Below are 26152 nucleotides of genomic sequence, written 5' to 3'. Positions count from 1 at the left end.
GATAGATAGAGGAGCCTCCAGCGAGGGGGAGCAGCTGCACTTAACCACGCAGATAATAAGGGCTGCGATCAGATGCCAGGATGTGGAATTCACCGCCAGCGATGGCAGCCAGTCGCATCAAGGCTGGGCCACAAGGCAGCCCATAACTCGCGGTGCCTGGCTGGTATCGCCGGCCGCTGATATGGAACCAAAGCCTCTCGTGCAGGGCTCGAAAGAGGATTTTCGCCTGTTGATCAATGCGTGAGCTGCCATGGAGACCGTGTGTCCAATGGCGGGCAGTAACAGTGGCAGACAAATGCCGTTGTCAAGCATGGCATGTTGATCGGGAATGAAGGGGCTTCAGAAGTCAATCGGGGCTGGCCGGTGGGGGTTGGAGCCAAGCCAATCGCATGCCGGGAGTGTTTTCTGGCATGTAGGTCGTTTTGATGTCTCCTATCTGGCAGTATCCTACTGTTCGGTGGATAATGCTTCCTCAGATACCATGAATGGGTCTGTCATATATGGAGTGCATTGGCTGGGTGGCAGGCTCAGATCTTGATACTCCACGAGGTGAGATCAAATTGTCTGGGCACTCCTTGCTATCGATAGCAAGTCGCTGGTTGACTTATGATCTAGTTACAGGCTATTCATTATCTGAATGACAGTCGTGAGTGGTGCCATGCTCCTCGCGTAATTGGAGAACCGAGAAGCATGTTCACGCCTTCTCCGGGTAACGCCAGATGGAATCCCGATTTTGCATAGTGAGTGTTGAGAATGAATCTATCCAAAGCTGCTTCATTATGACTGACTCTGCAGCTATAAAAGTTCACTCATACTTAGTATGGCCTGGACTCGGCAGGGCATCGGGGAAATCTCGTCTTCCCGACCGGTCTTAGATAGCTCACTGTAGTTCACTCACCCGGCCATTACCACTTGTTCGCAAGCTATCCATTCGAAGCCAATGACTTTATACTCCCCGATCCAGATACTCTTCTGTGAACCCGCAATTTATATAGATTGCACGTTGAAAGTCGGTATCCCGATGCACCAGCCCGAGCATAGCCGGACCCGCACTCGCCACTCGGCGAAACACGATCATGCCGACTTGTTCGCCGAGCATCTCAACGAGAACACCATTTTCCCTGAAAGTCTTTGGCACCCCAATTCCCTCGCACTCGCAGCGGAATTGGCAATATGAGAACGTCCACGGCAAAGCGGCCTAGCCGTTCGGTCATGAAACCACAGAAGAAGTCGATCGCGTGAGTCCGTCCCGGCCCCCCCCGTACTGCCCCGTGTTCACCTGGAGAGAGACTGATGATTGTCGCCAGATGCCGGAGGTGTCATACCCACAAGATCAAATGCTCTGGCGGCCAGCCCTGCGTCAAATGTCGGCAGGCTGGATGTTCTGCCGAGTGCAGCTATGTCAATCGCGATCGTCAGATCAAAGTCCACGAAAGGTATGCGGGAGTTCATACTCCGGACCTAGTCCATTAGAGCATATCGTTGATGCGTGGTAGCTATATTGATCAACTGGCTGCTGAAAACCAACAGCTCCGGGCACAACTGTCCCAATCGCCAGGCTCGGTGGCTGCCAATCACCATACCGAGCCTCAAGGTTAGAGATACTCCGGTTCCATGCTAGACGCTCGGCTGAATACCACTCCTAGATGACACCGTGCAGGATGCCGACACCCATGTGCAGAACCCCATGCTGGGCGACCAAGCTTGGTTCCAGCCTTACGATCCACATACGCCCCCAATCCACATTGGCGAAGCCGCCTGCACTGCCTTTGCAACCCGGCTGCGTCAGGTTTTGAGTGAAAGCAAGACGACCTCGCACATGCCACGCACGCAGTATACGCACGAAGCCACACTGATGAAGATGCGCGACCCAGCAATATCATGGCCCAGTCTACCCCGGGCGCGCCTGTTGATTCACATCGTCTTCAACCAAGTTAGCCGAGTGTACCACCTAGTTCTTCGCCAGTCGACCATCGAAGAGCTAGAGGAGGTTTATCGACACGGAAATTTCGAAGACCCAGTGTTGACCTGCAAGTTCTTTGCCATGTTCGCCCTGGGCGAAGTATATTCCGCTCGATCGGACTCGCGGCTCGAGTGTCGCATTCCCGGGGCAGCGTATTATGTGCATGCGATGACGATGATTCCCATCCTACCTGAACGGCCGAGCTTGACACATATCGAGTCACTTCTGCCACTAGTAAGAGAGCACCGTTGCTATGCTCACCTGACGCAAACTGATACCGAACAGTCTCTGTATTGCTACTTTTTGAATCGCCGACACTCAGCCTTCCTTCTTGTGGGCGATGCGATGCGCCTGGCCTTGACGCTGGGGCTGAATCATGACATTCCTGAATGCCAGTGTCCCGATCCAGTAGACCGTCAGCATCGTATCCGCCTCTGGTGGTCGATCTATGTTTGTGACCGCATATACGGCTCCAAAGTGGGCTGGCCCATCCAGATCGCTGACGACGATATCTTCGTGGAGATGCCGTCCGATGTGCCCGGCAGCGTCCACAGCGAGCAGTTCTCCGACACGCAGTTTCTGGTCGCCAGTATCGAGCTGGCACGGATTACCGGGCAAGTGACTGACAAGGTCTACAGCCGCAAGAAACAGCCCGGCTCGTTTCTCCAGCGAGAGCAGAAGCTGCTCGGGGCTCTGAAGCAGTGGGCGCAGGCTCTGCCTCCACATGTTCGTCTCAATTGCGATGGCCCAAGCCCCAAGAACGTAGTTTCCTTGCATCTTCAATTCAACCAGGTGAGTAGACCTCTCGCAACGACTATCCATATCCGCCAGATCTTACTCACAATCAACAGTGTATCATTCTGACCACACGCCCTATCCTGCTCTACAGCCTCATTCAATCCCGACAGTCTAGTCTCGCCGACGACAAAGATACGGCCCACACGACCATGCCGATCCTCAAGACGCTGGGCGACGCATGCATCCATGCTGCAAGGCACACGCACTCGCTGATCGTCGACGAGTGGACCAACGGGTCACTGCCGATATTCGGGTATTTCTATGCACACTATCTGTTCTCCTGTGCATTGATCATGGTGATCTCCAGTCAGATCCACCTAGAGGCCAGCCACGACTTTGCGCTATTTGAGACTGCGTTTGAAATTCTGCGCGCGATGAGCGATCATGGCAACTTGGCCGCGACCGAGTTCTATGACAACCTCGAGTGTGTGCGGCAATGCTTGGATCCGAAGCGAGGCGCGACTACGAATGACATCGCTCGCATTCCCGACCACCCCGCGGACGCACCTCCGTCGATTGTCGACCACGCTGGGCGAAGAGGGAGCGACGCAGGGGTAACGGGTGCTTCCATCCTGCCCGAACCCATGGCCCCGGGAAACTTGACGGACGAGATGGCGTTTCTGGGCGAAAGCATGGAGGAGTTCCTGGCGCAGCCGGACGTCGACTTTGGGCTGCTGGACCCTTCGGGGCTGCCGATCAGCGTGGCTGACGCTGTGTACTCATGGCCGAACGTCTCGCTGTGGACTGCATGAGGACGAGGGATGCAGACTGCAAACCAGGCCACTGCAGATGATTTGCTCGAATGATGACAGCAGCTGAGCTGGCATGCGAGTGGTGCGCCGGGACGGGGATGAGGATGACCACAAAGCGCGCGCGCGCCCGCCACTGGTCGAGAGATGAAGAAAAAAAGAAACACGGCCGTCAGTGCAGAATCAGTCACCGCGTCACCTGGGATTACCATCGCCGCATCCCCGGACCTCTTTCTCCCTAGAGATCTTCACCCGCTCGATCCTCGATCTACTTCTTCCCACGTCACTCTTCCCCCCCGCAGTGGGTCGATGTGTGTGCCTGACCGCTCCTCGCTGCCTGGGGATGCGTCCATTCCTTTTCTCTCGACTGACGCCAATTCCCCCTGCGATGCTCTGGCCGAGATCGCTTCCTGCTCTTCCGACCGCGCCCACCCCAGCCCTGCCATGTCGTCCGCGGCAAACCTGTGGGGGACGCTGATCCGGCCCGACAAGAGCCCTGCGCCCATGCTGGAGCAGCTATGTCTCGGTATCGCGCAGCTGATGGTAATCCCCGGAGCCTCTTTGCGTCTGGGGAAACGGTCGCTGATCTCTCAAGTTACAGCCCTCGTTTGACTCCAACGGCACGACCGATCTGACGCCGCAGCGGCTGGCCACCTTCTACCGAAAAGTCGGCGGCAACTACGATCCGCTTTTCCTCGAGACCAAGTCGCAGGCGCTCTCCTTTATCTACCAGTCGGTCGGTTGTTTTCACAGTCTCCAGCCATCGAGTAACCCATACGAGTCGCCGTCGATCCCCTCGTTGCTGCCGAACGGCTTTGTGCGATGGCAGACCATACAATTGCTGATGGACCCGGACGAGCACTCGCAGTATTTGCAGAACGCCGTGCGATTGTGGGATATCGTCGATACGAAGGGGGAGATCCTGCCCAAGGAGATCCCGCGAGACGCGTTCCCTTCGGAACCCGACCCCGAGATGTTGGAGTGGCACGAAGGCGTTTGCCGGCGACTCGAGTATGACTTTGTGAAGAGGAACGTTCACCATCGATCGTCGCCGCCCAATTTCGGGGCCTACCATTCGCGGTTTAGCGGGAGATATCCTCTCATGGACGAGGATGACTATGTTGTACATCTACCGCGTCGGTCTCGCTCGCGACATCACAGTCATTTCGAATCTGATCGGCCCAGTCGCCGGCGTCATCACCAACGACGGCTTAGCGCCGACTATCCTTCCTTCGGTTCTCGGAGACCAGAGTCCGCCTTTTACCCACGGCCAGATGGTGGTCGGTCGGGCGTCACTTCTCCGCGAGCCTCATCTCCCACGCCGTGGGTAGACCGTCCACCTCGCTCTCGAGGTCGGGACCGGATGACTTGGTACGGCCATGCTTCCAGCCCCGAAGTGGAGGATATGCCCACCACGGGCGATGTATCAGATCATTCGCTGCACGACACAGAACCCGAAGCTAGACCTAGACATCGATCCCGCCATCACAACCTCTCACCCCCATCGCATTCTCGTGCACGCCGCCACTCCCACGATGCATATACGCGAAAGCCCGCACGAGATCTATCCCCAGCGGCGCCACGACGCAGTCATCGCGGCCAGGACGGTCGCCTGCCCAAGACGAGTAGATCGCACCCGGAAACTGCTCCAAGGCTCCACCGCAGCGACGAACGCTCCCGATCCCGACCACCGGGTGTGAAGTTCTCTGACTCCATCTTCGACGGTCCTGTCCCTGCACCAGCTCCAGAACCACCGCAGTATACCCAAGCCCCGCCTCCATCTCGAGTGCCCCGGTATCGGTACCATCTAGACCCGTACACCGAACAAGCGATCCGACGAGGCAGCTACAGCGGTGGAAGTACGGGTTGCAGTCGCCCTACTAGCGGAGGCAGCAGTTCGGAACGACCACGCTCCTACAGCAGCGCGGGTCTCCATCCGCACACGTCCCGCTTCAGCAGCCCGGTGCGCAGCTCCGCTGCCAAACGATATATTCCAACGAGCGTGGCCCAAGATGCAGGGTATATTCCCTTGCGCAGGGCGCCCATATACGACTAACGACTGAACGTCTCCACTGCGATTCCGGTCCTGGCGTTGATTTAGGTTCTCACTTTCACTGCTTTCTTCTCGTCCTTGATCCATGCCTGCATGTCTTCCACTTGGCCCTTGCCACCGAATACGAACCGACAGTCCAGAATTGATGATACAGGTGCTTTGGGTGTCTGCCTTGGGCGTTTATCTCCTCCTTTTCTCTTCCATCTTCTGTCTTTATTGATCTTTTCATTCCCCCTGATGATATCTTATGACTCTACGAGAACTATGAGCTATGAAGCTGCGTGGATACATGCTTTTAGTGCACAATCAACTCGAAGGCTTTATCGATTGAAATATACCCAATAGGATCTTCTGTAAGGGAAAGATGCTTGCTAGTAACTCCAGTCACGAAAATGCCATTAGGAAATTGATTGCATCACAACTAATTAACCCAACGGTGGCCCGAACATGGGATTGCAAATCCAACCACCACCATCTCCACACTATTTCCTTTGCTCTGTCCCAAACCAGTCAGCGCTGCATTGATCAATAGAACGTCCTCTCCAACGCCTCAACCAACGGCCCCGACTGTTCCCGGTACGCCTCCAGTCCCCCGGCCGGAAGCAAGTCCTCCAGCGTCTTCTTCTTATACCCCTCCACCTCCCACACATCAGACCCAATGACAGCGCCATACCCCGTACTCCCCCAGACCCGGCGACCGTACCACGCCAGCCCCAGCGGCCGGCCCGCATCCAGACACGCGTGCATCTGCCGATCCACCTCGTCAAGACTGTGGCGGAAGATCTGCGGCGGGCCGCCGTTGCGCTGTTCGAGGGCGCGCACGATCTCCGCGCCCGTGGGCTGCAGCTCCGATAGACCGATGACGCGGTTCTGGAGCTGCGCGACGGGCGTCTGCGCAAAGATAACCGCGTACGCGGCGCCGATGTACTCGCGCGTGCTGGACGGCGTCAGCGACAATGCCCGACATACCGCGGGACATCTCTACCTAGGTCCGATGCGCGTTTCCAGTCGGGGAGGGCGACGTACCAGATATTCAGCCGTTGGTGCTCCGCGTCTCCTGCGAACGCAACCCGGTTCTTATACTTGTCCACGCCGAGCAACCTAGCCGGCCATGTCGTCAGCTACCGATCTCACCATGGGACACTGCCAGCGGAGCAACGTACATCGTCTCGAGCGAGGACTCGGCGAAAAGGCCCGGCAGGATGATCGTTACGGGGATCCCGGCCTCCCGCGCGGCGTACTCGACTGCGTCCTTCTGCTTGTTCACGGGCACCTTGAGACCGTTCTCGTCGCAGCGGAACGCGAGGTCGGACGGGACGAAGAGCTGCACGTTCGTGTGCGGGATAGCGTCGACCAAGGCGTGTTGTCGCGTGACGCCTTCGTGGCCGACGAGCGAGCTGGGTGGTATTAGTATCAGTGGCGATGGATAGCTGGCGATGGCAGGTGTGCATCATAGATATCCCAGGGACTCACATCAGGATATCGACGTCCTGCAGGGCATTCCGCAGAGTGGTTTGATCCTCCACGTCGACTTGCACGGCCGCGACACCGGCGGGCAGGCTGCTCACGTCGGAGGTTGGTCGGTGGAGGACTTTGATCGGGGCGCCGGACTGGACGAGGGCGGCGAAGATGCCCGAGCTGGCCCAGCCGCGGTGGCCGTAGACTGCGATGCGATTGAAGGGCATGCTGGAAGTGTATATATTTGTGAAATTGAAGAAGTGACTCAATGAGTGGGATAACTTGATAATTTGGACTGGTTTAATCGACGAAACCCGCCATTCTTATAGACACCGGACCCCTGATGTTTGCATCAGCGTGCGATCTGTGCAAATCCATCGTCCATCTAGTTTTATACTTCCGAATGGGGCCGTTTGGCCGTTTGGCCGGTTTGGAGTGTTTGGCTGGCGGGTCCATATCGAGATATCCAATCAACGCACGCAGCGAGTCAGCACGGGAATAACGTGCAAACAGCAGGATCACCGAGAAGCTCCGAATTGCATTGTCGACGCAGTATGATGCCATGCATAAGACTGTAATTCCGAGGACGGATTTCGAATCCTCTAGCCAGTTATGCTCGTTGAGTCCTCACTAGTATGATCCACTTTTGAGCTATAGAGCAGCATGCGTCTCCTAGATACAGCTAGTCTCCCGTCAGATATACCTCTTTATATCACGTAAACACACTCCGGTTCAATAAGTGGATTCCACCATCTCAAATACTTTATCTGCCGACAGCTGGAATAGACTTTTGGATAATGGTTCTGGGTACTTCATAGTATAAGCATATCGATTTAGACACATATATCAACAAGTCAACAGTGATCTACCAATGAGAAACAAGGGAGCGCATTATGATAGAGAAATAAGAGCCACATAAGCGAGATAAGACGAGAGGGGACAATAAAAGAAAATGAAAGTGAAAAAAGTGAACGAAGTGAGAAGTGAGAGCATCGGCGGTCATTCCAGATCACCTATTAGACAGATCCCAGACCATGAAATTCAGGGCGACAGGGACTGATCGTACGTCTATTGATCTCGAAGTGACCGGTAACTGGCGGCGCTCGACTCAAAGTTCGGAATAAGCACCCGTCCAAGCTGGTAGCCTTTCGCAAGTCCCTTCAGCCTTTGGAATTCGTCGCTGGTGAAAAACGAGGATGGAGCGTGCTCGACTAGGATGTGACACTTCTTTCCGGCTGCACGCCGCGCCTCCCTCCACCACTTTTGGTAGTTATATTCGGATAACCTTCCGGCAGCCATGTCGCCCCTCTTTGCGATTCGATGCAGGCGGAGCTGGTTTATCAACAGTTCCAGCCTAGCTTCGATGCTCGTTGTCACAGTGAGGGTGCCGATATAGGCCGGGGAGATGAGGATATGAGACAACATTGGAACCGAAGCTTCGGAAGGGCTCGAGATGACCAGATCCAACGCGGTGGTGAGTGCGGCATTGGCTGGCGCCGGGTTGACCGCAGTGATCTGGGCGACGGTGAGATTGGCCGCGAACCAGCGCACCGTGGTCTCGTTGTTGTCAAGGATGGCCGCGTCCAGCGGCGTGTTGCCGGCGGTATTTCGATTGTTGATGGTCGCGGGACTCGCGGCATTGAGCCAGTCGAGGAAGCCAAAGCAGCCGGCAACATTCTTGTCGCACCGAGCAGCGCCATGCCAGGCAGTGTCGCCGGACGCGGGCTCGACGACGGCGCTGAGATCGACGCCACGGCTCATCATCCAGTTCGCTGCCTCCGCCGAGCCCATCTTGCACATCTCGAATTGGATGTGGGGGACTGCAGCGAAGGTCGTGGCCACTCGGTTATCGGTTCCGTTCATGAATGTATCACACCAATCGCGCAAGGGCTTGAACAGATCCGGCCGGGCGAAACTGGCCCCTATGGTGATGATGGCATTGCCGAAAACCCCAGTGGGATCGATGCTGCACGCTGCCAGAGGCCCTGGATCGCCACCACACAGGGTAGTCAGCAGCGTCAAGACCTCCAGGCGACTTGTCCACAAGGCGACATAAGGGAGAGCATATCCATGCTGATTGAACACCAGACCCGGTGCAAAGATCCCACAATTAAACAGCGATGCCACACAATGCTCACAGTTATCCATGATCGCCTCAGTCAGCGCATCTGGCGGGTCGGTGGGCCGTCCCGTCGGGCTAGGACAACCGGAATTGCGGTATTGATTGGCGAGCACAGCTGCGCTGTTGTCAAAACTACCGAAGTGAGTTTTCAGCATTGCAATGGTGCCTGCCGTCGCCAGAAAGGTTCTGACCTTGCCCGCCAGTCCCGGATACAGACCGGCGAACGCAGCTGCGTTCGCCGGCGTAGGGACCAAATGGTGGAAGAAGAGACACATCGTCCGGTGGTCCAGTCGAGCCCCGGAGGCCAGTCGCACGGCTAGTTCTGCTTGCAATGCTGGTATGGGCTCGTTATTGAGCGCGGACAGGTCCCGCGGACTATAGCGCCGTGGCATGATGGATGGGATATTGTGATCTTGGGCACCATCTTGGACGTGTCGTTCGAGGGACGACTATTTAAGTCGTCGCGCCCCGAGACCGTGGCTTTGATCGTATCAAAGAGCATTCTGTCAGCGACAAGTCGAGGCAAAGGGTGACCTGGAGGCGAAGTTCTTTGACAAGTCGACCGATCAGTCCGGCCAAAGAGTCGCTTGAAGTCAAAGAACCGAGGGATCATTGGGGGACTGGAGATGAAGCAGGAAGCTGGCATGATGAGATAGCGACTCTTTTATTCCTCTACCAAGTGAGTCAATAGCTGCTCTTTCCAGGGAATTATCCATTTGATTCACTTGGCTGGCCGCGGTTTCTGTCTTCGAATTCACTTCCATCGGGTTGGGGTGGAAGAAGGTGTGGAACAAAGAGGTTTGCTCGAAATAGAATCCGTTAGATTGGGTTTCATCACATTTATCAGCCTTTGATAGGAACTGCTGCTTCCTGCCATGAAAGAAATAGTACACAGTTCGCAATTCACCAACGCCTCGATGGTTCCCTATCGACATCTGGTCAAGCGTTGCATTCTTTGTCTACTTCTATAACGATCGTGTCTAAGCATTCTCTCCTCGTTGCGGTCGTCCTCTTCGGAGCCCTCGCGTCTTCCGAGGAGTCGGCGCTTTCTGACGGCCAGCTGCGCCTTCAGTCGCTCGCCTCTTGCGCAGAACAAGAGGCTCGCTGCTATCCGAACTAACAGCCTCGCCTTCGGCTTTTCTCTTGCGACGAATCAACGGCTCGTCCGAACTGCCCGACAAACTCGCCTCGCCTGCGCGTTCCTCAATCTCCTCAATATCGAACCGCATCTGCAAATCATACATCTCCTCCTCGATCCACGTCACAATCCGACTAATACGACGACTCCCACGCTCAAAAGCGCCCAGCACCAGATACGCCACGACCTTTCCAATCCGCGTCCCCAGTAATCCCTCATACTGCGGCGTGCCACGCTCCCAGCTCTGCGGCTCAAACACCGGCCACCGGAGGCCGTTGCGTCGCACGTACAGCTTATTCTGGACGAACGGCTTCGTGTCCAGATTGCGCACGTCGGTGACCAGCACACGTTTCAGGGTGTCGATGGGATACTTACCTGCGTACACGGCATGCGCGATCTGGGATGTGTAGTGGCCGTCTCTGCGGAAGATGCGCTCCATCCAGATCGTGCCGGGCGCCACGCGGCCCTCCCACGAGTTGATCTTGTCGTTGGCGCGGTTGGCGACGACCGCGCTCTCGGTCACTAGGATCTTGTCCAGGGGTCCGTCGTCGGTGGTGATTCCCAGGCGTTGCAATTCGCCGGCCACGTAGCTGGGGACATTGTCGCGTTTGGTAACTGGTTTCCAGGCTTCGATTTCGTCAAGTTGGAGGGTGCAGGACTGGATGGGGCAGTTGTCGGATGCGGCGGGTTGCTGCTCCATCCATTTCTGTATGCGTTGGCCGTCGGTTTGGCGTTTGCCATATTTGATTGGCGTGGACTCCATTTTGGGATTATAGTCGAACTCGGTGGGGATTGATACTGAATACTCGGGACTAGGATTTCTAAATAGCAGAGTAGACAGAGTCGAGGCTGGATTTAGACCAAGGCAGTAGATAAGTTGATAATGGGATAGAAGTAGAAAACCTTGAGGCTTTGATGGATTCTATCTTTGGACATTCTCTATGGAAACAAAGTAGAGATGGATGAATGTGAAACTGGATGAAGAACGACCGCATGGCTAGTCTTTGAGTGATTCAGATTGAATTCTTTATTGATAAACTCATTGATTGCTTTCAGTCCACTCTTTCTCAGGCGAAGATATTCATAGCCGGAAGTCCAACCGAGGACAATGCGTTCGCATTAGCCGATGACGGTACCTAGTTATACGGGAGACACAAGCCAACAAGGATCACTGCCAGGGTGTACATCGGGTATTATCATTCTATATCTCTTCGTGAGTGATGAAAAGTCTACTGAAATGAACTGGATATCCTCCATCTTCGGCGCGATCGTATTGGACGTCTCAGGGCTCGAGGAATCAGCCAATCATAGTGATTCCCGACCCAGGGAATCCGATATTCAATCCTCTACGTCCATCCCCACCCAAGAAGCGACCAAGGAATATCGCGACTTTCCTCCTACAACACTCCTACACTCCCACCACCCCCATCCACACCATGGCCCAATCTCCCTCCCAACCGGCCGACATCTTCGCCAACAACAAAAAGTGGGCGCAGGCCAAAAAACACGCCGACCCGACCTTCTTCGCCAAACTGGCCGACGGCCAAGCCCCAGACTACCTGTACGCCCTCCCCTCCACACATGCACACCCGCACTAATCATGGCGCCCAGCTACATCGGCTGCAGCGACAGCCGCGTCCCGGCCAACGAAATCATGGGCCTGGACGCCGGCCAAGTCTTCGTGCACCGCAACATCGCCAACCTGGTCCCGAACGTCGACCTGAACGTGATGGCGGTGATCAACTACGCTGTGCGCCACCTGCACGTCAAGCACATCGTGGTGTGCGGCCACTACAACTGCGGCGGCGTGCAGGCGGCGCTGACGCCCGCGGACCTGGGCCTGCTGAACCCGTGGCTGCGGAATATCCGCGACGTGTACCGGCTGCACGAGGCGGAGCTGGATGGCATCTCTGAGGCGCGGGCGCGCGCGAACCGCCTCGTCGAGCTGAATGTCATCGAGTCGTGCCGGAACGTCGTCAAGACTGCGGCCGTGCAGCAGAGTTACCAGGAGCGCGGGTTTCCGGTCGTGCATGGGTGGGTGTTTGATTTGCGGGATGGGCTGCTGCGCGATCTGGAGGTGGACTTTGAGAGCATGTTGGCGGATGTCAAGAAGATTTATTCGCTGCCGCGGGGGGATGTGGAATAGTGGATGGGGGGTTCTCGGCTCTACGGGGTGCTATCCAGGGTGGATCGTGGATTCTCAAACACAGTACATTCGCAAGGGTATAATACACGGAGAATACAGACGGATTAATGGGCTTCGAGCAGTCGGGATGCCGTGCCCGCGCGTGCGTCGTAGACGAGTCCGTGGAGCTGCAGGGCTCCCGATTCTGTGGCACTGGCAACCTCGGCAAACGACCGCAATGACCGCAGTTGCTCGAGGACGTTCAACTCGACGAATGCGCGATCGCGGTCCGTCGTGGGCAGCTGGTCGATATTGTGCTTGTGCGTCGCGTGCAACGAGTCCAGCTTGCTATCGAAGAGGTCAGTCAAGATTCGCGTGCGGTGGGTTGCCAGTCTTACTTGAGCCACGGCCCCGTCAAGCCCTCTCGCGACGATGCCTTGACCAGGCCACATCCGTAGTGGCCGCAGACAATGATATGCCTCACCTGGAGATGGTCAGTCCCGTCGTGGCGCGGGGATGCTTGTCGAGCTGGCCTACCTGCAGCACCGAGACCGCATACTTGACTGCCGTCTCGCACGAGAGATCCCCATCGACGATCATATTGCCCAGATTGCGGTGCACCATCATCTCGTCTCGCAGCAGATCTAGGATGGTCGTCTCGTGGAAGCCGCTATCGGCGCAGCCGATCCAAAGGACCTGCTGCACGGGCTGGTGTAGACTCGGAATCAAGTCCGGGGCGACGGGCATCGCCGCGAAGCTGGTGACGCGCTCTTCACCCATGGCGCGGTACTGGAAGGACGCAGTGAGGAAGGGTCGCGGGCAGCAGGCAGACCCAAGACGTCGAGACGAGGCGAAGCGGGAGAACAGCCGGGTATTCATAGAGAGAGCGACGCACGCGAGGCTTTATACCAGGAGCGTTGGGCAGATCGGAGAGCGAAGGTGGAAAACCACGCTCCGGTGATCGCAAGCATCGCAGACGGGCATCGAGTCCACTGTTGGTCCTGAATGAATTACTCGGCCGTGAGCAAATCAGATGCCAGCGACAAACGGCGAACCGCCGATCTGGGGCGATCCGGTGGGTTCGGGTCCGAGAATGGACCGGACTCGGCCGAAGGACTGATGCGAACATACTTCTGTGCATACTAGGTTAGCCTTGTAGAGATTAAATATGATATCAACTGTCTTTTACTTGGGAGATCCTGGTCTCGGGATACCAGCCGTGGTCCATCCCAGCCTGATCCACGGTTCTCACAGAAGAGCAAACATCCGCGCAGTACTGCAGAGGGCGCTCCCAAGGAGATCCCTGTATGGATCCTCCAGGATGTGCATTTGGTGGAGACGCCCGGGCACTGCTGGAAGTGAAAGCTGTCAATCCGACTCCCCAGTATCCTTAAGTCCCTCACCCACACGCCCAATAGATCAAAGCACACACAACGTACATGGCCACACCTCCCGCCTGGAGAAACAGAACTGATACATAATACGCCGTGATCGCCGAGCAACTCAGAACGAAGACGCCAATACTGAGCAAGTGCAGCCCAAATCGCCAGCGCCCGCGGTGGGAACAGACCGCCTCGATCAGCAGAGAGAAGAGTATCACCTCGAACAGCCCGGTGACGGTCAGCAGGAGGTCGTAGTAGAAACGGAAGATCCAATCCACCGGCTCCAGCACGCTTCCCGCCAGCACCAATCCACTCCAGACCACCCAGACAGTGAAGCAGTAGAACACGGCGGCGCCCAGCGTGGCCGGCTGACGTTTCCAGTCACCGTCTGGATGCTCGGGATCCTCGGGACTCTCGCCTGGAACGGCGAGCGAGTCCCCAACATCATCCTCCGTGCAAGTCTCCTTGTCCCCAGCCTCTGCGATGTGTTAGACGGAAGACCGTGAAAACAACAAGTCAAGCGAACAACTCACCGTCTTCAAAGTATCCCACAATCGTCAGAACGGGCGCCACCAGCATGAACATCGCCACGACCTGTCCAAAGGACCAATCCCCCGGCCCGCTGGCAAACGCCGTCACCGTGTCGTGCAGGCGGAGGACTCCCCACGCAAAGGCCACAACCAACCACGCCAACTGTATTCGTGAGGTTAGAGAATCGCGAATGGCGAAGCGAATCCACGCCTGAGTCTCACCTCCAAAAACACCGACCACCACCCATCCAGAACGAGCCGGGCCGTAAGAAAGATCGCCAGCAGCGGATGGTACCCGAGCTTGCGCTTCAAACTTCGCGTCGAGCCCGACCTGCCGCTCCAGATGTACACACGCCGCAGCCCGCGCCGTAGCTATGCACTCAGTCCGGCGCGCGCACGACCAAAAACGTCCACCGACAGCGTCCGGTGCAGCTTGATGACGCGGGACACGAACGCGATGACGATGAAGATGATCGACAGGATCATCGGCCGCGCCGAGAGCGTGGCGATGGTCGGCCTTGTCCCCAGGAAGCAGATGGCATGGCCATTCCGGCCCGGCAGCCCGGTGTCGACGGTGCCCTCGAAAGGCACGGCGATGCCGTTCGGGTACTCTGCATAGAACCCACTACGCATCCACCAGTAGTTCGCGGTGAAGGCGATGCCCACAATCAGGAGCACGGCTAGTGCGAGCATGGCGGCCATCCGCCAGGTACGCTTCCCGCGTGCTGGGCGAGGTGGCTGCGCAGCAGTGTTAAACAGTAGAGATGCGTCAGCGTCGAGAACCAGGCCAGCTCGACGACGACCAGCCAGTAGTAGGCGGCCAGGCCACAGCGGAACTGCACCAGGCCGCTGATCAGGATGGACAAGCCTGCGACGGTCTGCAGGTCACTCATGGCGATGAGGCACTGGCGCTGGGTTAGTGCGGGACCGGTGGCAGGTCAGGCGCGGCGCATTCACCTTGATGAAGATTCTCTCGAGTCGTATTCGAGTCGGGCTCGTTCGACGCGGGATGGAGCTGGTCGTGGGGCTTCGTAGCAGCCATCCCAGCACGAGTGCATCCACTGGGTTGGGGCGGAATCGCCCCCCTGAGGAACGCGGGTTGTGTCTTTCAAACGGGTCCTGGGCTGGCTGGTAGATGGCAAGGTAGTAGACGAGGATCACAAGAAGGACAATGCCAGCGGTTGCGACATAGTTGATCACGACCTGGACCAATCATACTACGATTAACACTGAGTTGCGGACGGCACGTACCCCGATACCGGTGATATCATTGTCAGGCAGCAGGGGCGGGGAGGGCGCGGAGCAGTCATATGCGCATGGCGAGGACATGATGGGACAGCGTAGGCAGAAGCAGGAACTCCGCTGGTGAGAGAAAGGCGCAAAGGTGTGTCAACCTCAACGCGCATCGCAGCCCCCAGAGCCGCATCGTTGAACCGAGCGCCAATTGGCGGAGTCATAAATACTCGATGCGGGGGCGAGATGTCGATCCTATACCACGGCGGGATTCGTGCAGCGCTGTTCTACTCAGTCGTGAGCGAGGCATAGTCAGGAAGCAATAATAGAACAGTCCGAGGTGATAGTGTCTTCGAATATCCCAAACACGTCAAGCGATGCTTTTTCCCGAACGCTAGGTAGGCCTGTATAGTTCTCGGGGTAAAAGCCACGAATGGCAATGGTATATGCTTGACGTATGTATGGTACACCATACTATATTCACTCTTGTTGTATATTTATCCCCATATATTGGACTGACAACAGCGGTTCACTGTTGTATTTCCCTTTTTGGATCAAATGGGTGTAAACCGCCATCACAGACTGCTCATAGCCCTAACAGACGTCGCTTTGCTCACTTTACTTCCACGTTTCGCCCCCACTGCCATCAGACTCTTAACTCCGAACCCCACATTGTAGAACTTCCAATTCGCACGTCTGCGGCGACTTCCCCAGCTTATTTGCCCGGTTGTTCCGAGTCTTCATTCCCCGCTTAAATAGTCTCACTCACTCTCCGTCGCCGCCATTCGAGGTCTCCTGCCCGAGATCCATTCCACTACATCATGACCGCCACCACCCAGCTAGCCGCCATTGAGGCCTTCGCCAAAGACTACCCCGCCATCAACTACATCCCACCCTCCGCCACCGAGTTCGCCGCTACTCGTGAGGTCTGGAACAGCTCACGCCGTGATAACCCACTGGCCATCCTCCAACCGCAATCACCCTCTGACGTCGCTGCTATTATCAAGTTCGCCAGGTCCAGCTCTCTCCCCTTCACCCTCCGCTCGGGCGGCCACAACCTGGAGGGCCTCGCGCTGGTGCAGGATGCACTGCTCATCGACCTGCGAGCGCTGACCTCCGTCACCGTGGCAGAGAATCGCAAGTCCGCTACCGTGGGTGGCGGCATCCTGCAAGGAGAGCTGGTCAACAAGCTCTGGGATGAAGGCGTCGCAACGCCGACGGGAACTATCCCATCCATAGGCTACGTCGGTTGGGCCTCATACGGCGGCTATGGACCTTTCTCCTCACACTGGGGCCTTGGAGCCGACCAGATCATCGGCGCAACCCTCGTCAACCCAGACGGGGAGATCGTCAAAGCCGACGAAGCCCTTCTCGAAGGCATCCGTGGCGCCGGCGGCCTCTTCGGCGTGATCCTCGACCTCACCATCAAAGCCTACCCCATCACCAGCGTGAGCCCCCCCCCCCCAGCAATCGCATCGAGATCCATTCTAACCCTCACCAGATCCTGGCCGGTCCCATCATCTTCGACTCCAGCGACCTTGTCAAGTCCTTCACCGATTTCAACACTGCCTACAACCACCTCCTCGACACCGAAGACATCCCGCCGCCGCTCACCCTCCAACGCGTCGTCTTCAACTCTCCGCACGGCCTCGTCTTCGCCGCGCTCTTCGCCTGGAGCAGCGCCGACCACGCCGAAGGCCAACGCTGGAGCGCGAAAATCGCCGCCCTAGGCCCCGCGCAAATGAACCTGGTCGCGCCAACCACCATCCCGGCGTGGCTCGCCGGCGCCGGCGCCATCGTCCCAAACGCCGTGCACGGCTCCGCCTGGACGCACAGCGTATCCCGCATCACGCCCGCGCTGGCGACGACCATCGCCCGGAACCTGGCCGCGCTCCCCGCGGACCCGGGCGCCATGTTCTCGCTGCACCAGCTGCGCGGCGCGTCGGCGCGACCGCAGGCGAATGGCTCGGTGTTTGGCGCGCGCGAGCCGCACTTTATGCTGGAATTGTTGGGGTTCGCGGTTGCGCCGGAGAAGCAGGCCGAGTCGGAGGCGTGGGCGGCGCGGATGGCGGCCGAGGTGGAGGCTGTCGAGCCGGGGAATTTGCTGCCGACGGCGTATGTGTCGTTGTTTAATTCGGCGCGGGCCGGGCCGGCGGCGGCGTGGGTGGACAAGGTGTATGGGGAGAAGGCGGGTGTAGTGCGTGCGTTGAAGGCGCGGTTTGATCCGGAGAGTGTGTTTAAGTTGACGGTGCCGGCGTTGGGTGATCTGGTGTAGAAGTAGACTGCGTTCGCAGTGATCGTGCTCGAGTGGGATAGTCACTCTATTTAGATCACGTATTGGAGTTTGGGAATCCTAGGTAAGTTATATTATAGACCTGCTACGCGTAGCCGGGTTGTAGTGATAAAGTTAAAGTTAAGGTGGTATCAAGTTTCACATTTCGTCAATGCCAGTCCTCATGCTTAGTTGGGGCTCTGCTGCGTGCTATTCGCAGGACAGATAACCTCACTTCTACTATTTCCAGGCTCAAGGGCTAGTCTTCACTTTTGTTGTATTGCCGCTGAGACGAATTGACCGAGATCCACGCGTCCGGTGTAGTTAATTTAAAGCCATGCATTCATGGATGTATTCAATCGGATTATTTGTAACAGCGGAACTTCAAAGCGAAGATAGACCTCAGCAGAAATACACAGACCAAAAGATTTGTCATTTGGTGCCCGGTAGCATCACCGAATACGATCAAAGGTGAAACACGCGGTCTTCCGAAAGACTCTCGTGGCTCACTGAATGCACTCGAGTACTCAAGGTGGAGATCTCCATCTGAATTGTTATAGACATGCTGCATTCGTCCTTCAGCGGTACATAGATTCACCGAGTTCGACTGATTTCTCATATAGCTTGCTAAACGGACCGAACGAGTCTTATGCTCAATTATAGATTCAACTTGCGAGCAATGCATATAAACCCTAGGTAGTACTTGGGGACACAGATATACGTGTGACAAATTGCCAGGCAATCCTAAAGTCAGCCTCCAGTGATATCATTCCAATAATCAAGTCGTCACTACCATCCCACCGCACCATAACTACCAACACAGACCTAGAACAGCACCAACAACAATCTACACCGCCGGTGCTCCCAAACCACGCATTGCCCGCATACGAAACAGTCGCAACAACCAACCACCACGGCTCAACAGCCAGACTCTGCCCAGCGCTATGACTCGACGGCAAATACCCAATCTGCCGCAACCGGTAAACAGCAGTAAAATCCAGCCCGATGGCCGTGGCACCAACCCCCCTCAAGAACCGGATCACCGACCTCCTCGTCCGCAACACGCGCCAGAAACTCTGAATCGCGACGGCCAGTGCAATCCCCAGAACGAAAATGCTCAGGGCGCCGTCCTCGGCGCCGAAGATGGCCGGGAACCGCGAGCGTTGCAGGGCGAGCGCGCCCAGCAAGACGGCAATGCTGAATTTGGGGCCTAGGAAGGCCTGGATGAGAGCGAGGCCGATGAGAAAGTCGCGACTGGAAACCCAGCCGGGGCCGACGACGTACGAGTGGAGGAGTGGAATGACCACTGGGCCTCCGCCGAAGATTACTGTCCCAGCGAGGTACATACTGGCGAAGAGACCGAGCGGAAGGGGGGGGGGGGGAGGAGCGAGTTGGGCTCGGGTGACGAGGATGGCGATGAATGAGGCTATACAACGTTAGGTATTTCGTAGGATAATCGGGGAAAGATATACCAATGAAGACACTCAGGATTGCGATTCCACTCCAGACTGGAATGCCGTATTTAGTAGACTTGGCCGTTCGAATTTCGGTCGATCTCGTCCGGTTCAACGGAGCCCTGGAGGGGTGTGAGGGTTGGCTAGGAGTGATGGCTCTTGATCGTAGTGTTTCATTCCGCTTCGTTTGAGCGGCAGAGACAGACTTTATTGGAATGGTGGTTGTGTCTGCTTCCTCAGAGTCCGCTGGACGCTGGTGCCTATTCCTCCAGCGAACCTTCATACTCTGGATCTGGGAGGGTAGCCAGCCATCCCACAGCACTATAGCAAGACCACCGGCGAGCATCAAAACGGGAAAGTACCACAGAACATTGTAACAGAGACCTACACATGCACCAAAAAGAACCAGCACCCGGGAAATACTGTCCTGGATTGCCTTATCCGCGAGCTGCACAGCAGAAACCGCGACGATCCCGACAGTCGCCGCATTCAGGCCCGAGAGTAGAGCGTAGACGGGTCTATCTTTGAACATAGGCTCAACGAGCTTCTACTGGCCCATGAGACCCGCGAGTACTGCATCCTGAATTCCCATGTTCCTTGTTATTTGGGAATACTGATAGTAGGCATTGACGATAGCAAAATGGCAGAGGGAGAACCACCCGGCCTTGGTTGGGATGTCTACGGGCGAATCAGCACCCTGAAATTCATGCAATCAGCCATGCGAGACGAGGGCGGGCACGAGGACCATCTGCCAAATATCGACGCCGTCTTGGACGCCTACAGGTCGGGCACGCTGGGCGTGACTGGTCTTTGCACGTATTGGTCGGACGGGAAACCGCTTTGCCAGCCGCGGCTGTTTGACTGGGATGAGTTTGAGGGAATCTATGACAAGTATGACGGGTCGACGAGCTTCTGGACTGAGGTGGGGTTGTGAGAGGCTATTCATGTTGCTAGCCTGTTAAAGCGATGGGCGCACGGTGAATGGGATATTGCTATTTGAGAATCAACAGATGTTGATCTACCAGATCAGGTACTTTCTAGTCATCGTTCTACCATTCGTTGGGCATCGGACTGTAGCTTTTATCGCATTGACATTGATGGCGGAGAATCGCACCTAAAAGGGACTCGTACAGAAAGAGAAAGCTCCAGTAATTTGGACTCGTTATCGACATGTTACTGAAAGTCGTGGTGGGAACTTCAATTTGATATATTACAGGGCATAATCTAAGTCATTGTGTATCAATATGATAGAGCAGAGACAGTCAAATACCATCGACCCGCAGATTCCAGTCGCTCAACTTCAAAATACTCGTAAAGGTCACACCATCTAGGAACGATTCACGATCCGGTGAATCCCCTCCTCCACGACAGTCTGAATAGCCTTGCGATGCTGCCAGCCAAACCGTGCCGCTGTAAACACCATTCCACCCACAAGGCCAAGACTCAGCCCCGCGATAGCCATCAAATCCCAGTTCCGGGCTTTATACGCCGGCATCCGCATATCCGCCGTCTGGAGGTGCATCGGCCTCTCCACCCGGCCATCCACCACCCGCAACTCGGCGTCGTAGAGCACCTCCTCAATCAGATCTGCGCCGTGGTACTTGCGGCGCGCAGCCACGCGCGCAATCCGCTGCAACCGCGTCGCGCTGCGCGCATACGTCCCGTCCCGATCCTCCACGAGACATCGGATCTTGTCCTCGATCTCGTTCGCGGTGAAGGTGAATTTGTGCAGGATCTCCGAGCTGCCGCCGTCGTGTAACTTGGCGGCGTTGCCGATCTGGTCGAAGAAGAAGGGCATGACCAGCATGGGCGTGCCGTGGAATAAGCCCTCGTTGGCGCTGGACCCGCCGCCGTGCGTGAGGTAGATGCGCGTGTGCGGGTGGTCGAGGATGGCGCGCTGCGGTGCAAAAGTCGGGAACATCCAGTGCGGATGGTGGCCAGCCAGTAGATCTGCGAATTTGACCGGCTTGCCTTGGATGGTGAAGGTATCGGTGGGATCGAATAGTTGGCGCGCGCTGGTCCCCGCGGACCAGATCACGCCGTCGATTAGGCCGTTTTCCAGGGCTCGCGCGAGGCCATGGACGATCTTGCATGCGTCTGCGTGGGGGAGGATAATGTGGGTGCCGAGGGCGACGTAGATGGTTTTTGGATGGCGGGTTAAGAACTGCGCATAGTCCTCGTCTAGTGGTGGATACTCGTCTGCCAGAATAGGCCCGACTGCGGCGACCAGCGGGGGCAGGTCCTTTGGTACCTCTAGGCCGAAGAATGAGTTGACCAGAAGCAGATAGTCAGGCTTTGACGGTGTTGGCAGCATGTGCGTGAGGCCTGCGCGACGGCGCATGTTTTTGGTGAATCGCATCAGGTTCAGAATCGACGGCAGAGCCCACAGCAAGACCAGCTCGTTGTTGATGCGTTTCCACATGGACGTCTTCTCCGAGGTAAGGGTCCCGTCGATTTGGAAGCCGGGCTGGCCGGGGATGTACGAGCATGGGACCATCAGATAGGGCATCTGGGGCCATACCATGGCGATCGGGATCTGGTGTTCATAGAGCATGTCCTTAGCGGCCTCGGCAAAGAAGTCGGCCACGATCATGTCCGGGCGGGTGGCAGGATCACGAACGATCTCGTTCAGGCGTCGATACGTTTGTGTCCAGAACGAGTCGAACAGGTACTTGGAGCCCATGACATCGCCCAGGCCGCGGGCAGGATTCCACAGCCGGCTCCGTTGGTAGTGTGCGTCCAGCTGTTCGGTCGTTGGGCCGGGGCCCATGAGATGGGTGGTTGTGATTGAGAACCCATTGGCCCAGTGCTCTTGTCCGTCTAGTGTCGCAAAGTCCACGACATGTCCGCGCTGAGCGAGGATCTTCCCCAGTTCGAGGACAGGACCTGGTTAGGTGTTTAGCAGCATTCAGGGACGCAATGGGATGCTAGGCAAGTACCGGCGTGTGTGTAGCCTCCGGTGGTGACCACCAGAAGGATCTTGCGCGATGGATGAGATCCATCTTGTAAAAGACTCTGTGTCGCGCTCATACCCGATCAATACCAGGAGCTGGGAAATGGGACCGATGTGCTTGGGGAATCGAGAAGCTGATGGCAGTCAGGCGGAGGAATGATCGACGGATTGAAGGATGTGAAACGTTCAATCAGGATGGGGCGAAAATGTAGCCAATGAAAGTCCACACGGCAACAGATGATGAAGCTGAACAGAGCGGCGATAGATGAGGTTATATATGGGTCTCTCTATGCAAACAACTTATCGTACGATCTGCAGCCCGCGCCCTTTATAGCACAATCGGGATGGGAGTGCAGCCTCATTTAGCAGGTGGAGGACGGTGTCGGTATTGGTGAAAAACCGAGAGCCTGACCACAAAGACAGCTCAAGGCCGATGAGACGCCTTAAAAGAGTGATTACAGTGAGAGGAAGATCAGTTCTGGCGGCGCCGATCGTTGACGCCGGACGGCGTTCGCAAGCCTGATCGCCGATGCGGAGCGGCATTGGCAAACTCCGACTCCGCTCGTCTGGTGTTGAGAACAACAGTGAATGGGCAGTTATTGTTCCTCGCTATCTATTATTCTTCTTGAAATGATGAGCTCAGTTTGTGCGCTGATATGTTTTCACTATTGCTAAGCTGCGCAGTATGTATTTCGAGCAGGTTATTGTAAAATCTTGGAAAAAGAGACCTAGGTAACTATACCGCCATCGGACCAACAAGTATATTCATGGCTATTCCCACCACCAGAGTCTCATGGTAATTTAGCGCTATAATGGAGACTGCTCCAATATCGATCCCACCTGGCCCTACTAGTTACCTATATGAGTTCTCACAAGAATAAACCACTCGTCCCAAAGTAGAATTTGTTAATGGACTGATCAGGTGCCTGAATAGTAAGGCAGTCCCGGCGACCAGTGTACATAGATAGCTTCGTTTCTTAGCTCTCCTTCGCCTTCTTCTCTCTCCCAGTGCCCTCCATTTCTGCAATCCTGTCCATTCTTTCTGGCTTCATCTCTTCCCTCTCTCTTCTTCTGTTTTCTTAGGCGTGCTCGATCTCCTCTTGCACACGGTCGAGACCTCCATTGCCAGCAGGAGGTGCCAGTAGTTCAACAAGTTGCGCTATGAATCCAGGAACGAAAACTTGCGCCGTGAGCTCATCTTGGTACACCAATCGAAAGCAGGAAACCAACACGATAAATACAACGACCGACTACCCCAGACGGGGCATCGCTGGGAGCCTTGATCAGCCGAGTTGAACGTTCTACCGGAATCCACAAGATATCAAAACAACCTCGGCGTATGCCGGGCCTATGGGCGAAAGGAAAAGTCCAGATAAGGAGCGAGCGCCGATATCATCGCGGCACTTCGCCGAGATAGTCGGCGCGGAGTGTCAAGGAGTCGTCCAGGGATGGTGACGCATCTGCTATATCGTCTCCGTACTCCGATCAGGCAGTGATACCCGAAGCGTCCTGTTCCACCAGACCTCCGCATTTACGACCGAGCTAGACATCTTCGAGTAAGTCCAGGCGGGCAGAATGCTTCGCCGATGCTTATCGGGTGGAGCAACCGAAGCTTGGAACTATACGAGTGCGCTCAGACACGCTTCTTATCGTGGGAAATTAGGAATCACTACATGGCGAGATTGCTCGGCATCAAATTCGGACTCTCGTATTAGGGTGCAACTATAGACAAATGGCTGGAAACGCAGACAATGCAACTGGGGATGAAACTCGGCACCGCGACAGACCCCACTAGATAACAACAACCCGCTAACACGAACGCTAGCACACTTCGTATACACGAGATACCACTCGATAAACACATCGAGGGTCTCGCACGATGCACCCCGGATCCCTAGGCGGAGCCATCGCGGATACGCAGGAAATTCTGGTATCGTTTCCGCGTCATCTTCCGACACGCCCTGCCCCAGTAGATCATAGGCGCGGTGGTCATGAGGAAGCCGAAGCTCAGAACACCGATTCCGATGAACGTGCGTGACAGACTCTCCGCATCCAGCCAGTACTGCGCCGAGAAGGTGAAGATGCACCCGATGGTGTTGTTGATGACGGACACGCCGACCATGCCCTCGAGCACCATCTCGGGGTACGCATCCTGCAGATAGGCCATGCTCAAATCGCCGGCACAGCCCCAGCCGAAGCCGATGAAGCCCAATCCCAGGTATGGCAAGTGCCAATCCCAGCCCTTGTCGGAGCCGATGCCGAACAGCATCAGGCCGGCCGGGCCAACCAGCGCGACGGGGAACATGAGCCAGAGGCGCTGCTCGGCCTCGAAGATGCCGCCGTTGCGCTTCGCCATCCACGCCACGAAGAAGTCCGAGAACCATCCGCCGTACACGCACCCAATGCACGCCCCGATTAGGGTCGGCACGTTCATGATGCCGACCGCCGCGTCGGTGTAGAACCAGGGCGCGTCGTACCAATTATCCTCCTCCACGGTGAGGTAGAAGGTCAGCCAGGCGTCTTGCGCACCCCACTGGAGACCCGAGTAGATGACGGCGGGGAAGGTGAAGACGCGCAGGGTGTGCCACATGCGAGAACAGTACTGTTTGAAACCCGTGCCGACCAGCGTCGGGGACGGGGTGATCAGCGCGATGCGCTGCAGATAACTCTTCCCCTGGGGCTGGCCCGATTCCCTGTCGACGCTGTGCCCCGGCGAGGTGGACCGCACCTTGGCCAGGTCTTTGCTCTTCTCGTCTGCCGGTGGAATGGGGGCGGTGCTCTGCGCCACCGCAGGGTGGACGCCAAGTCCCTGCAGCACGCTGTGTCGATCGAAGAAGGTCTCCTCCAAGCCGAAATAGAGAATGACAAAGAGTGCGCCGGAGATGATCGCCGCTAACCAGCCGACCCATCGCCATCCCAACACGGGGCTATCGAGGATGAAACCCGCGACCAGCGGTCCTAGAAAGGTCCCGATACTGGTGGCCAGAATATAAAAGCCGAGGACCAGGCCGCGGCGGTGCTGGTAGAAGATGTCGGAGAGCGACAGCTGCGCGAGCGCCTCGGCGCAGGATTCGGACGCGCCCACGAACAGCTGGTTCCAGATGTTGTCCTCGGTGGTCTGCACGCGAGCGAACCAGATGGCGCCAATGAGCGAAAAGACCAGACACAGCAGGTAGGAGATGCGTCGGCCGTACAAGAAGGGCGCGGGGCTCAGGAGCAAGGTGCAGTAGCCGATGCCCACGAACAGCACGCCGGCGGCGGTGTTGATCGCGTCCCAGGTGATGCCCAGCTCGGTGTTCATGCCATTGCCTGCCGTACCAGCGTCGTTGGAGGTCGCTGCAGTGAAGGCGACGATGACCAGGACGAGGAAGGCGTGCCAATACCGTCGCCGACGACTCCAGTTCAGCGGGTCGTCCGGCGAATTGGTCGGTGTTGGGATGAGCGTCACCTCCCCGCTGGCAGCGGGGAAGATGCGTTCAGTGCCATTGAGCAGCTCCTCGTCCATGCCGGCTGAAAGGCGTGGAAAGGTTCACAAGGCGCGAGGCCGGGTGACATGCATGGTGGATGGTGCAGTTTTTGTAAAAAAAACCCACGTCTTTGCTGGTGGAGCTCGAGCCAAGCGATAAGATCCGCCACTCTCGGGCCTTTTCCTTTTCCCCTTTTGCCCTTTTGATCCTTCGTTTCGTTGCGATAAGCATCGGGCGAGACACCCGCACTGGGAAGACTAGGAGGTCGCTGAGGTCGCCTGGACCTGCTGGATGATGCCTAGTCCCGACAGGAGAGAGATTGGCGCGTGGATCGCCCTGCTGATAGCGAAGAGCGTACGCGGACTCCGGCGATAAGGCAACCAGATAGTCGAGATAATCGCAATAGGCTTCGAGTCACAAAGCGGGTAAACGGAAAGAATGGGATGAATGGATCC

At 56.6% G+C, this 26152-nt stretch overlaps 13 protein-coding genes across 13 annotated transcripts; 6 read left to right on the top strand and 7 right to left on the bottom strand.

The window, feature by feature from the left end:
* Positions 1-1485: 1485 nt before the first annotated feature.
* On the top strand, positions 1486-3513 carry N7459_006253 (fungal specific transcription factor domain-containing protein; the record flags this gene model as incomplete). The annotated part of the gene is made up of 4 exons (XM_056945437.1): positions 1486-1594; positions 1647-2197; positions 2249-2755; positions 2815-3513. The coding sequence occupies 4 exons, from the start codon at positions 1486-1488 to the stop codon at positions 3511-3513; spliced, it is 1866 nt and encodes a 621-aa protein (XP_056799772.1).
* A 441-nt stretch (positions 3514-3954) lies between these two features.
* Positions 3955-5566, top strand: N7459_006252 (uncharacterized protein; the record flags this gene model as incomplete). Its single annotated transcript, XM_056945436.1, has 2 exons — positions 3955-4053; positions 4112-5566. The coding sequence occupies 2 exons, from the start codon at positions 3955-3957 to the stop codon at positions 5564-5566; spliced, it is 1554 nt and encodes a 517-aa protein (XP_056799771.1).
* A 522-nt stretch (positions 5567-6088) lies between these two features.
* Positions 6089-7248, bottom strand: N7459_006251 (uncharacterized protein; the record flags this gene model as incomplete). Its single annotated transcript, XM_056945435.1, has 4 exons — positions 6089-6500; positions 6590-6664; positions 6727-6960; positions 7037-7248. 4 exons carry the CDS (start codon positions 7246-7248, stop codon positions 6089-6091), a joined length of 933 nt encoding a protein of 310 aa, XP_056799770.1.
* A 1093-nt stretch (positions 7249-8341) lies between these two features.
* On the top strand, positions 8342-9463 carry N7459_006250 (uncharacterized protein; the record flags this gene model as incomplete). The annotated part of the gene is made up of 1 exon (XM_056945434.1): positions 8342-9463. One exon carries the CDS (start codon positions 8342-8344, stop codon positions 9461-9463), a length of 1122 nt encoding a protein of 373 aa, XP_056799769.1.
* A 660-nt stretch (positions 9464-10123) lies between these two features.
* N7459_006249 (uncharacterized protein) lies at positions 10124-11044 on the bottom strand (the record flags this gene model as incomplete). The annotated part of the gene is made up of 1 exon (XM_056945433.1): positions 10124-11044. One exon carries the CDS (start codon positions 11042-11044, stop codon positions 10124-10126), a length of 921 nt encoding a protein of 306 aa, XP_056799768.1.
* Positions 11045-11717: 673 nt separating this feature from the next.
* On the top strand, positions 11718-12427 carry N7459_006248 (carbonic anhydrase; the record flags this gene model as incomplete). Its single annotated transcript, XM_056945432.1, has 2 exons — positions 11718-11842; positions 11893-12427. 2 exons carry the CDS (start codon positions 11718-11720, stop codon positions 12425-12427), a joined length of 660 nt encoding a protein of 219 aa, XP_056799767.1.
* Positions 12428-12531: 104 nt separating this feature from the next.
* N7459_006247 (putative carbonate dehydratase) lies at positions 12532-13186 on the bottom strand (the record flags this gene model as incomplete). Its single annotated transcript, XM_056945431.1, has 3 exons — positions 12532-12754; positions 12805-12890; positions 12944-13186. The coding sequence occupies 3 exons, from the start codon at positions 13184-13186 to the stop codon at positions 12532-12534; spliced, it is 552 nt and encodes a 183-aa protein (XP_056799766.1).
* Positions 13187-13416: 230 nt separating this feature from the next.
* N7459_006246 (uncharacterized protein) lies at positions 13417-15647 on the bottom strand (the record flags this gene model as incomplete). Its single annotated transcript, XM_056945430.1, has 9 exons — positions 13417-13539; positions 13596-13758; positions 13846-14266; positions 14322-14481; positions 14541-14690; positions 14733-15056; positions 15116-15223; positions 15276-15521; positions 15570-15647. The coding sequence occupies 9 exons, from the start codon at positions 15645-15647 to the stop codon at positions 13417-13419; spliced, it is 1773 nt and encodes a 590-aa protein (XP_056799765.1).
* Positions 15648-16372: 725 nt separating this feature from the next.
* Positions 16373-17826, top strand: N7459_006245 (FAD-binding oxidoreductase; the record flags this gene model as incomplete). Its single annotated transcript, XM_056945429.1, has 2 exons — positions 16373-16999; positions 17053-17826. 2 exons carry the CDS (start codon positions 16373-16375, stop codon positions 17824-17826), a joined length of 1401 nt encoding a protein of 466 aa, XP_056799764.1.
* A 689-nt stretch (positions 17827-18515) lies between these two features.
* N7459_006244 (uncharacterized protein) lies at positions 18516-19809 on the bottom strand (the record flags this gene model as incomplete). Its single annotated transcript, XM_056945428.1, has 2 exons — positions 18516-19249; positions 19296-19809. The coding sequence occupies 2 exons, from the start codon at positions 19807-19809 to the stop codon at positions 18516-18518; spliced, it is 1248 nt and encodes a 415-aa protein (XP_056799763.1).
* A 108-nt stretch (positions 19810-19917) lies between these two features.
* Positions 19918-20211, top strand: N7459_006243 (uncharacterized protein; the record flags this gene model as incomplete). The annotated part of the gene is made up of 1 exon (XM_056945427.1): positions 19918-20211. One exon carries the CDS (start codon positions 19918-19920, stop codon positions 20209-20211), a length of 294 nt encoding a protein of 97 aa, XP_056799762.1.
* Positions 20212-20604: 393 nt separating this feature from the next.
* Positions 20605-22307, bottom strand: N7459_006242 (glycosyltransferase; the record flags this gene model as incomplete). Its single annotated transcript, XM_056945426.1, has 2 exons — positions 20605-22163; positions 22217-22307. The coding sequence occupies 2 exons, from the start codon at positions 22305-22307 to the stop codon at positions 20605-20607; spliced, it is 1650 nt and encodes a 549-aa protein (XP_056799761.1).
* A 1817-nt stretch (positions 22308-24124) lies between these two features.
* On the bottom strand, positions 24125-25735 carry N7459_006241 (uncharacterized protein; the record flags this gene model as incomplete). The annotated part of the gene is made up of 1 exon (XM_056945425.1): positions 24125-25735. One exon carries the CDS (start codon positions 25733-25735, stop codon positions 24125-24127), a length of 1611 nt encoding a protein of 536 aa, XP_056799760.1.
* Between the last annotated feature and the right edge of the window lie 417 nt (positions 25736-26152).

Source organism: Penicillium hispanicum (genome assembly GCF_028827665.1).
Source record: "Penicillium hispanicum strain IBT 35686 chromosome Unknown utg000005l_segment0_segment0, whole genome shotgun sequence".
NCBI classification, from domain to species: Eukaryota; Fungi; Ascomycota; class Eurotiomycetes; order Eurotiales; family Aspergillaceae; genus Penicillium; species Penicillium hispanicum.
Note: the sequence above shows the minus strand (reverse complement) of the source record. Positions and strands in the feature narration are given on the sequence as shown.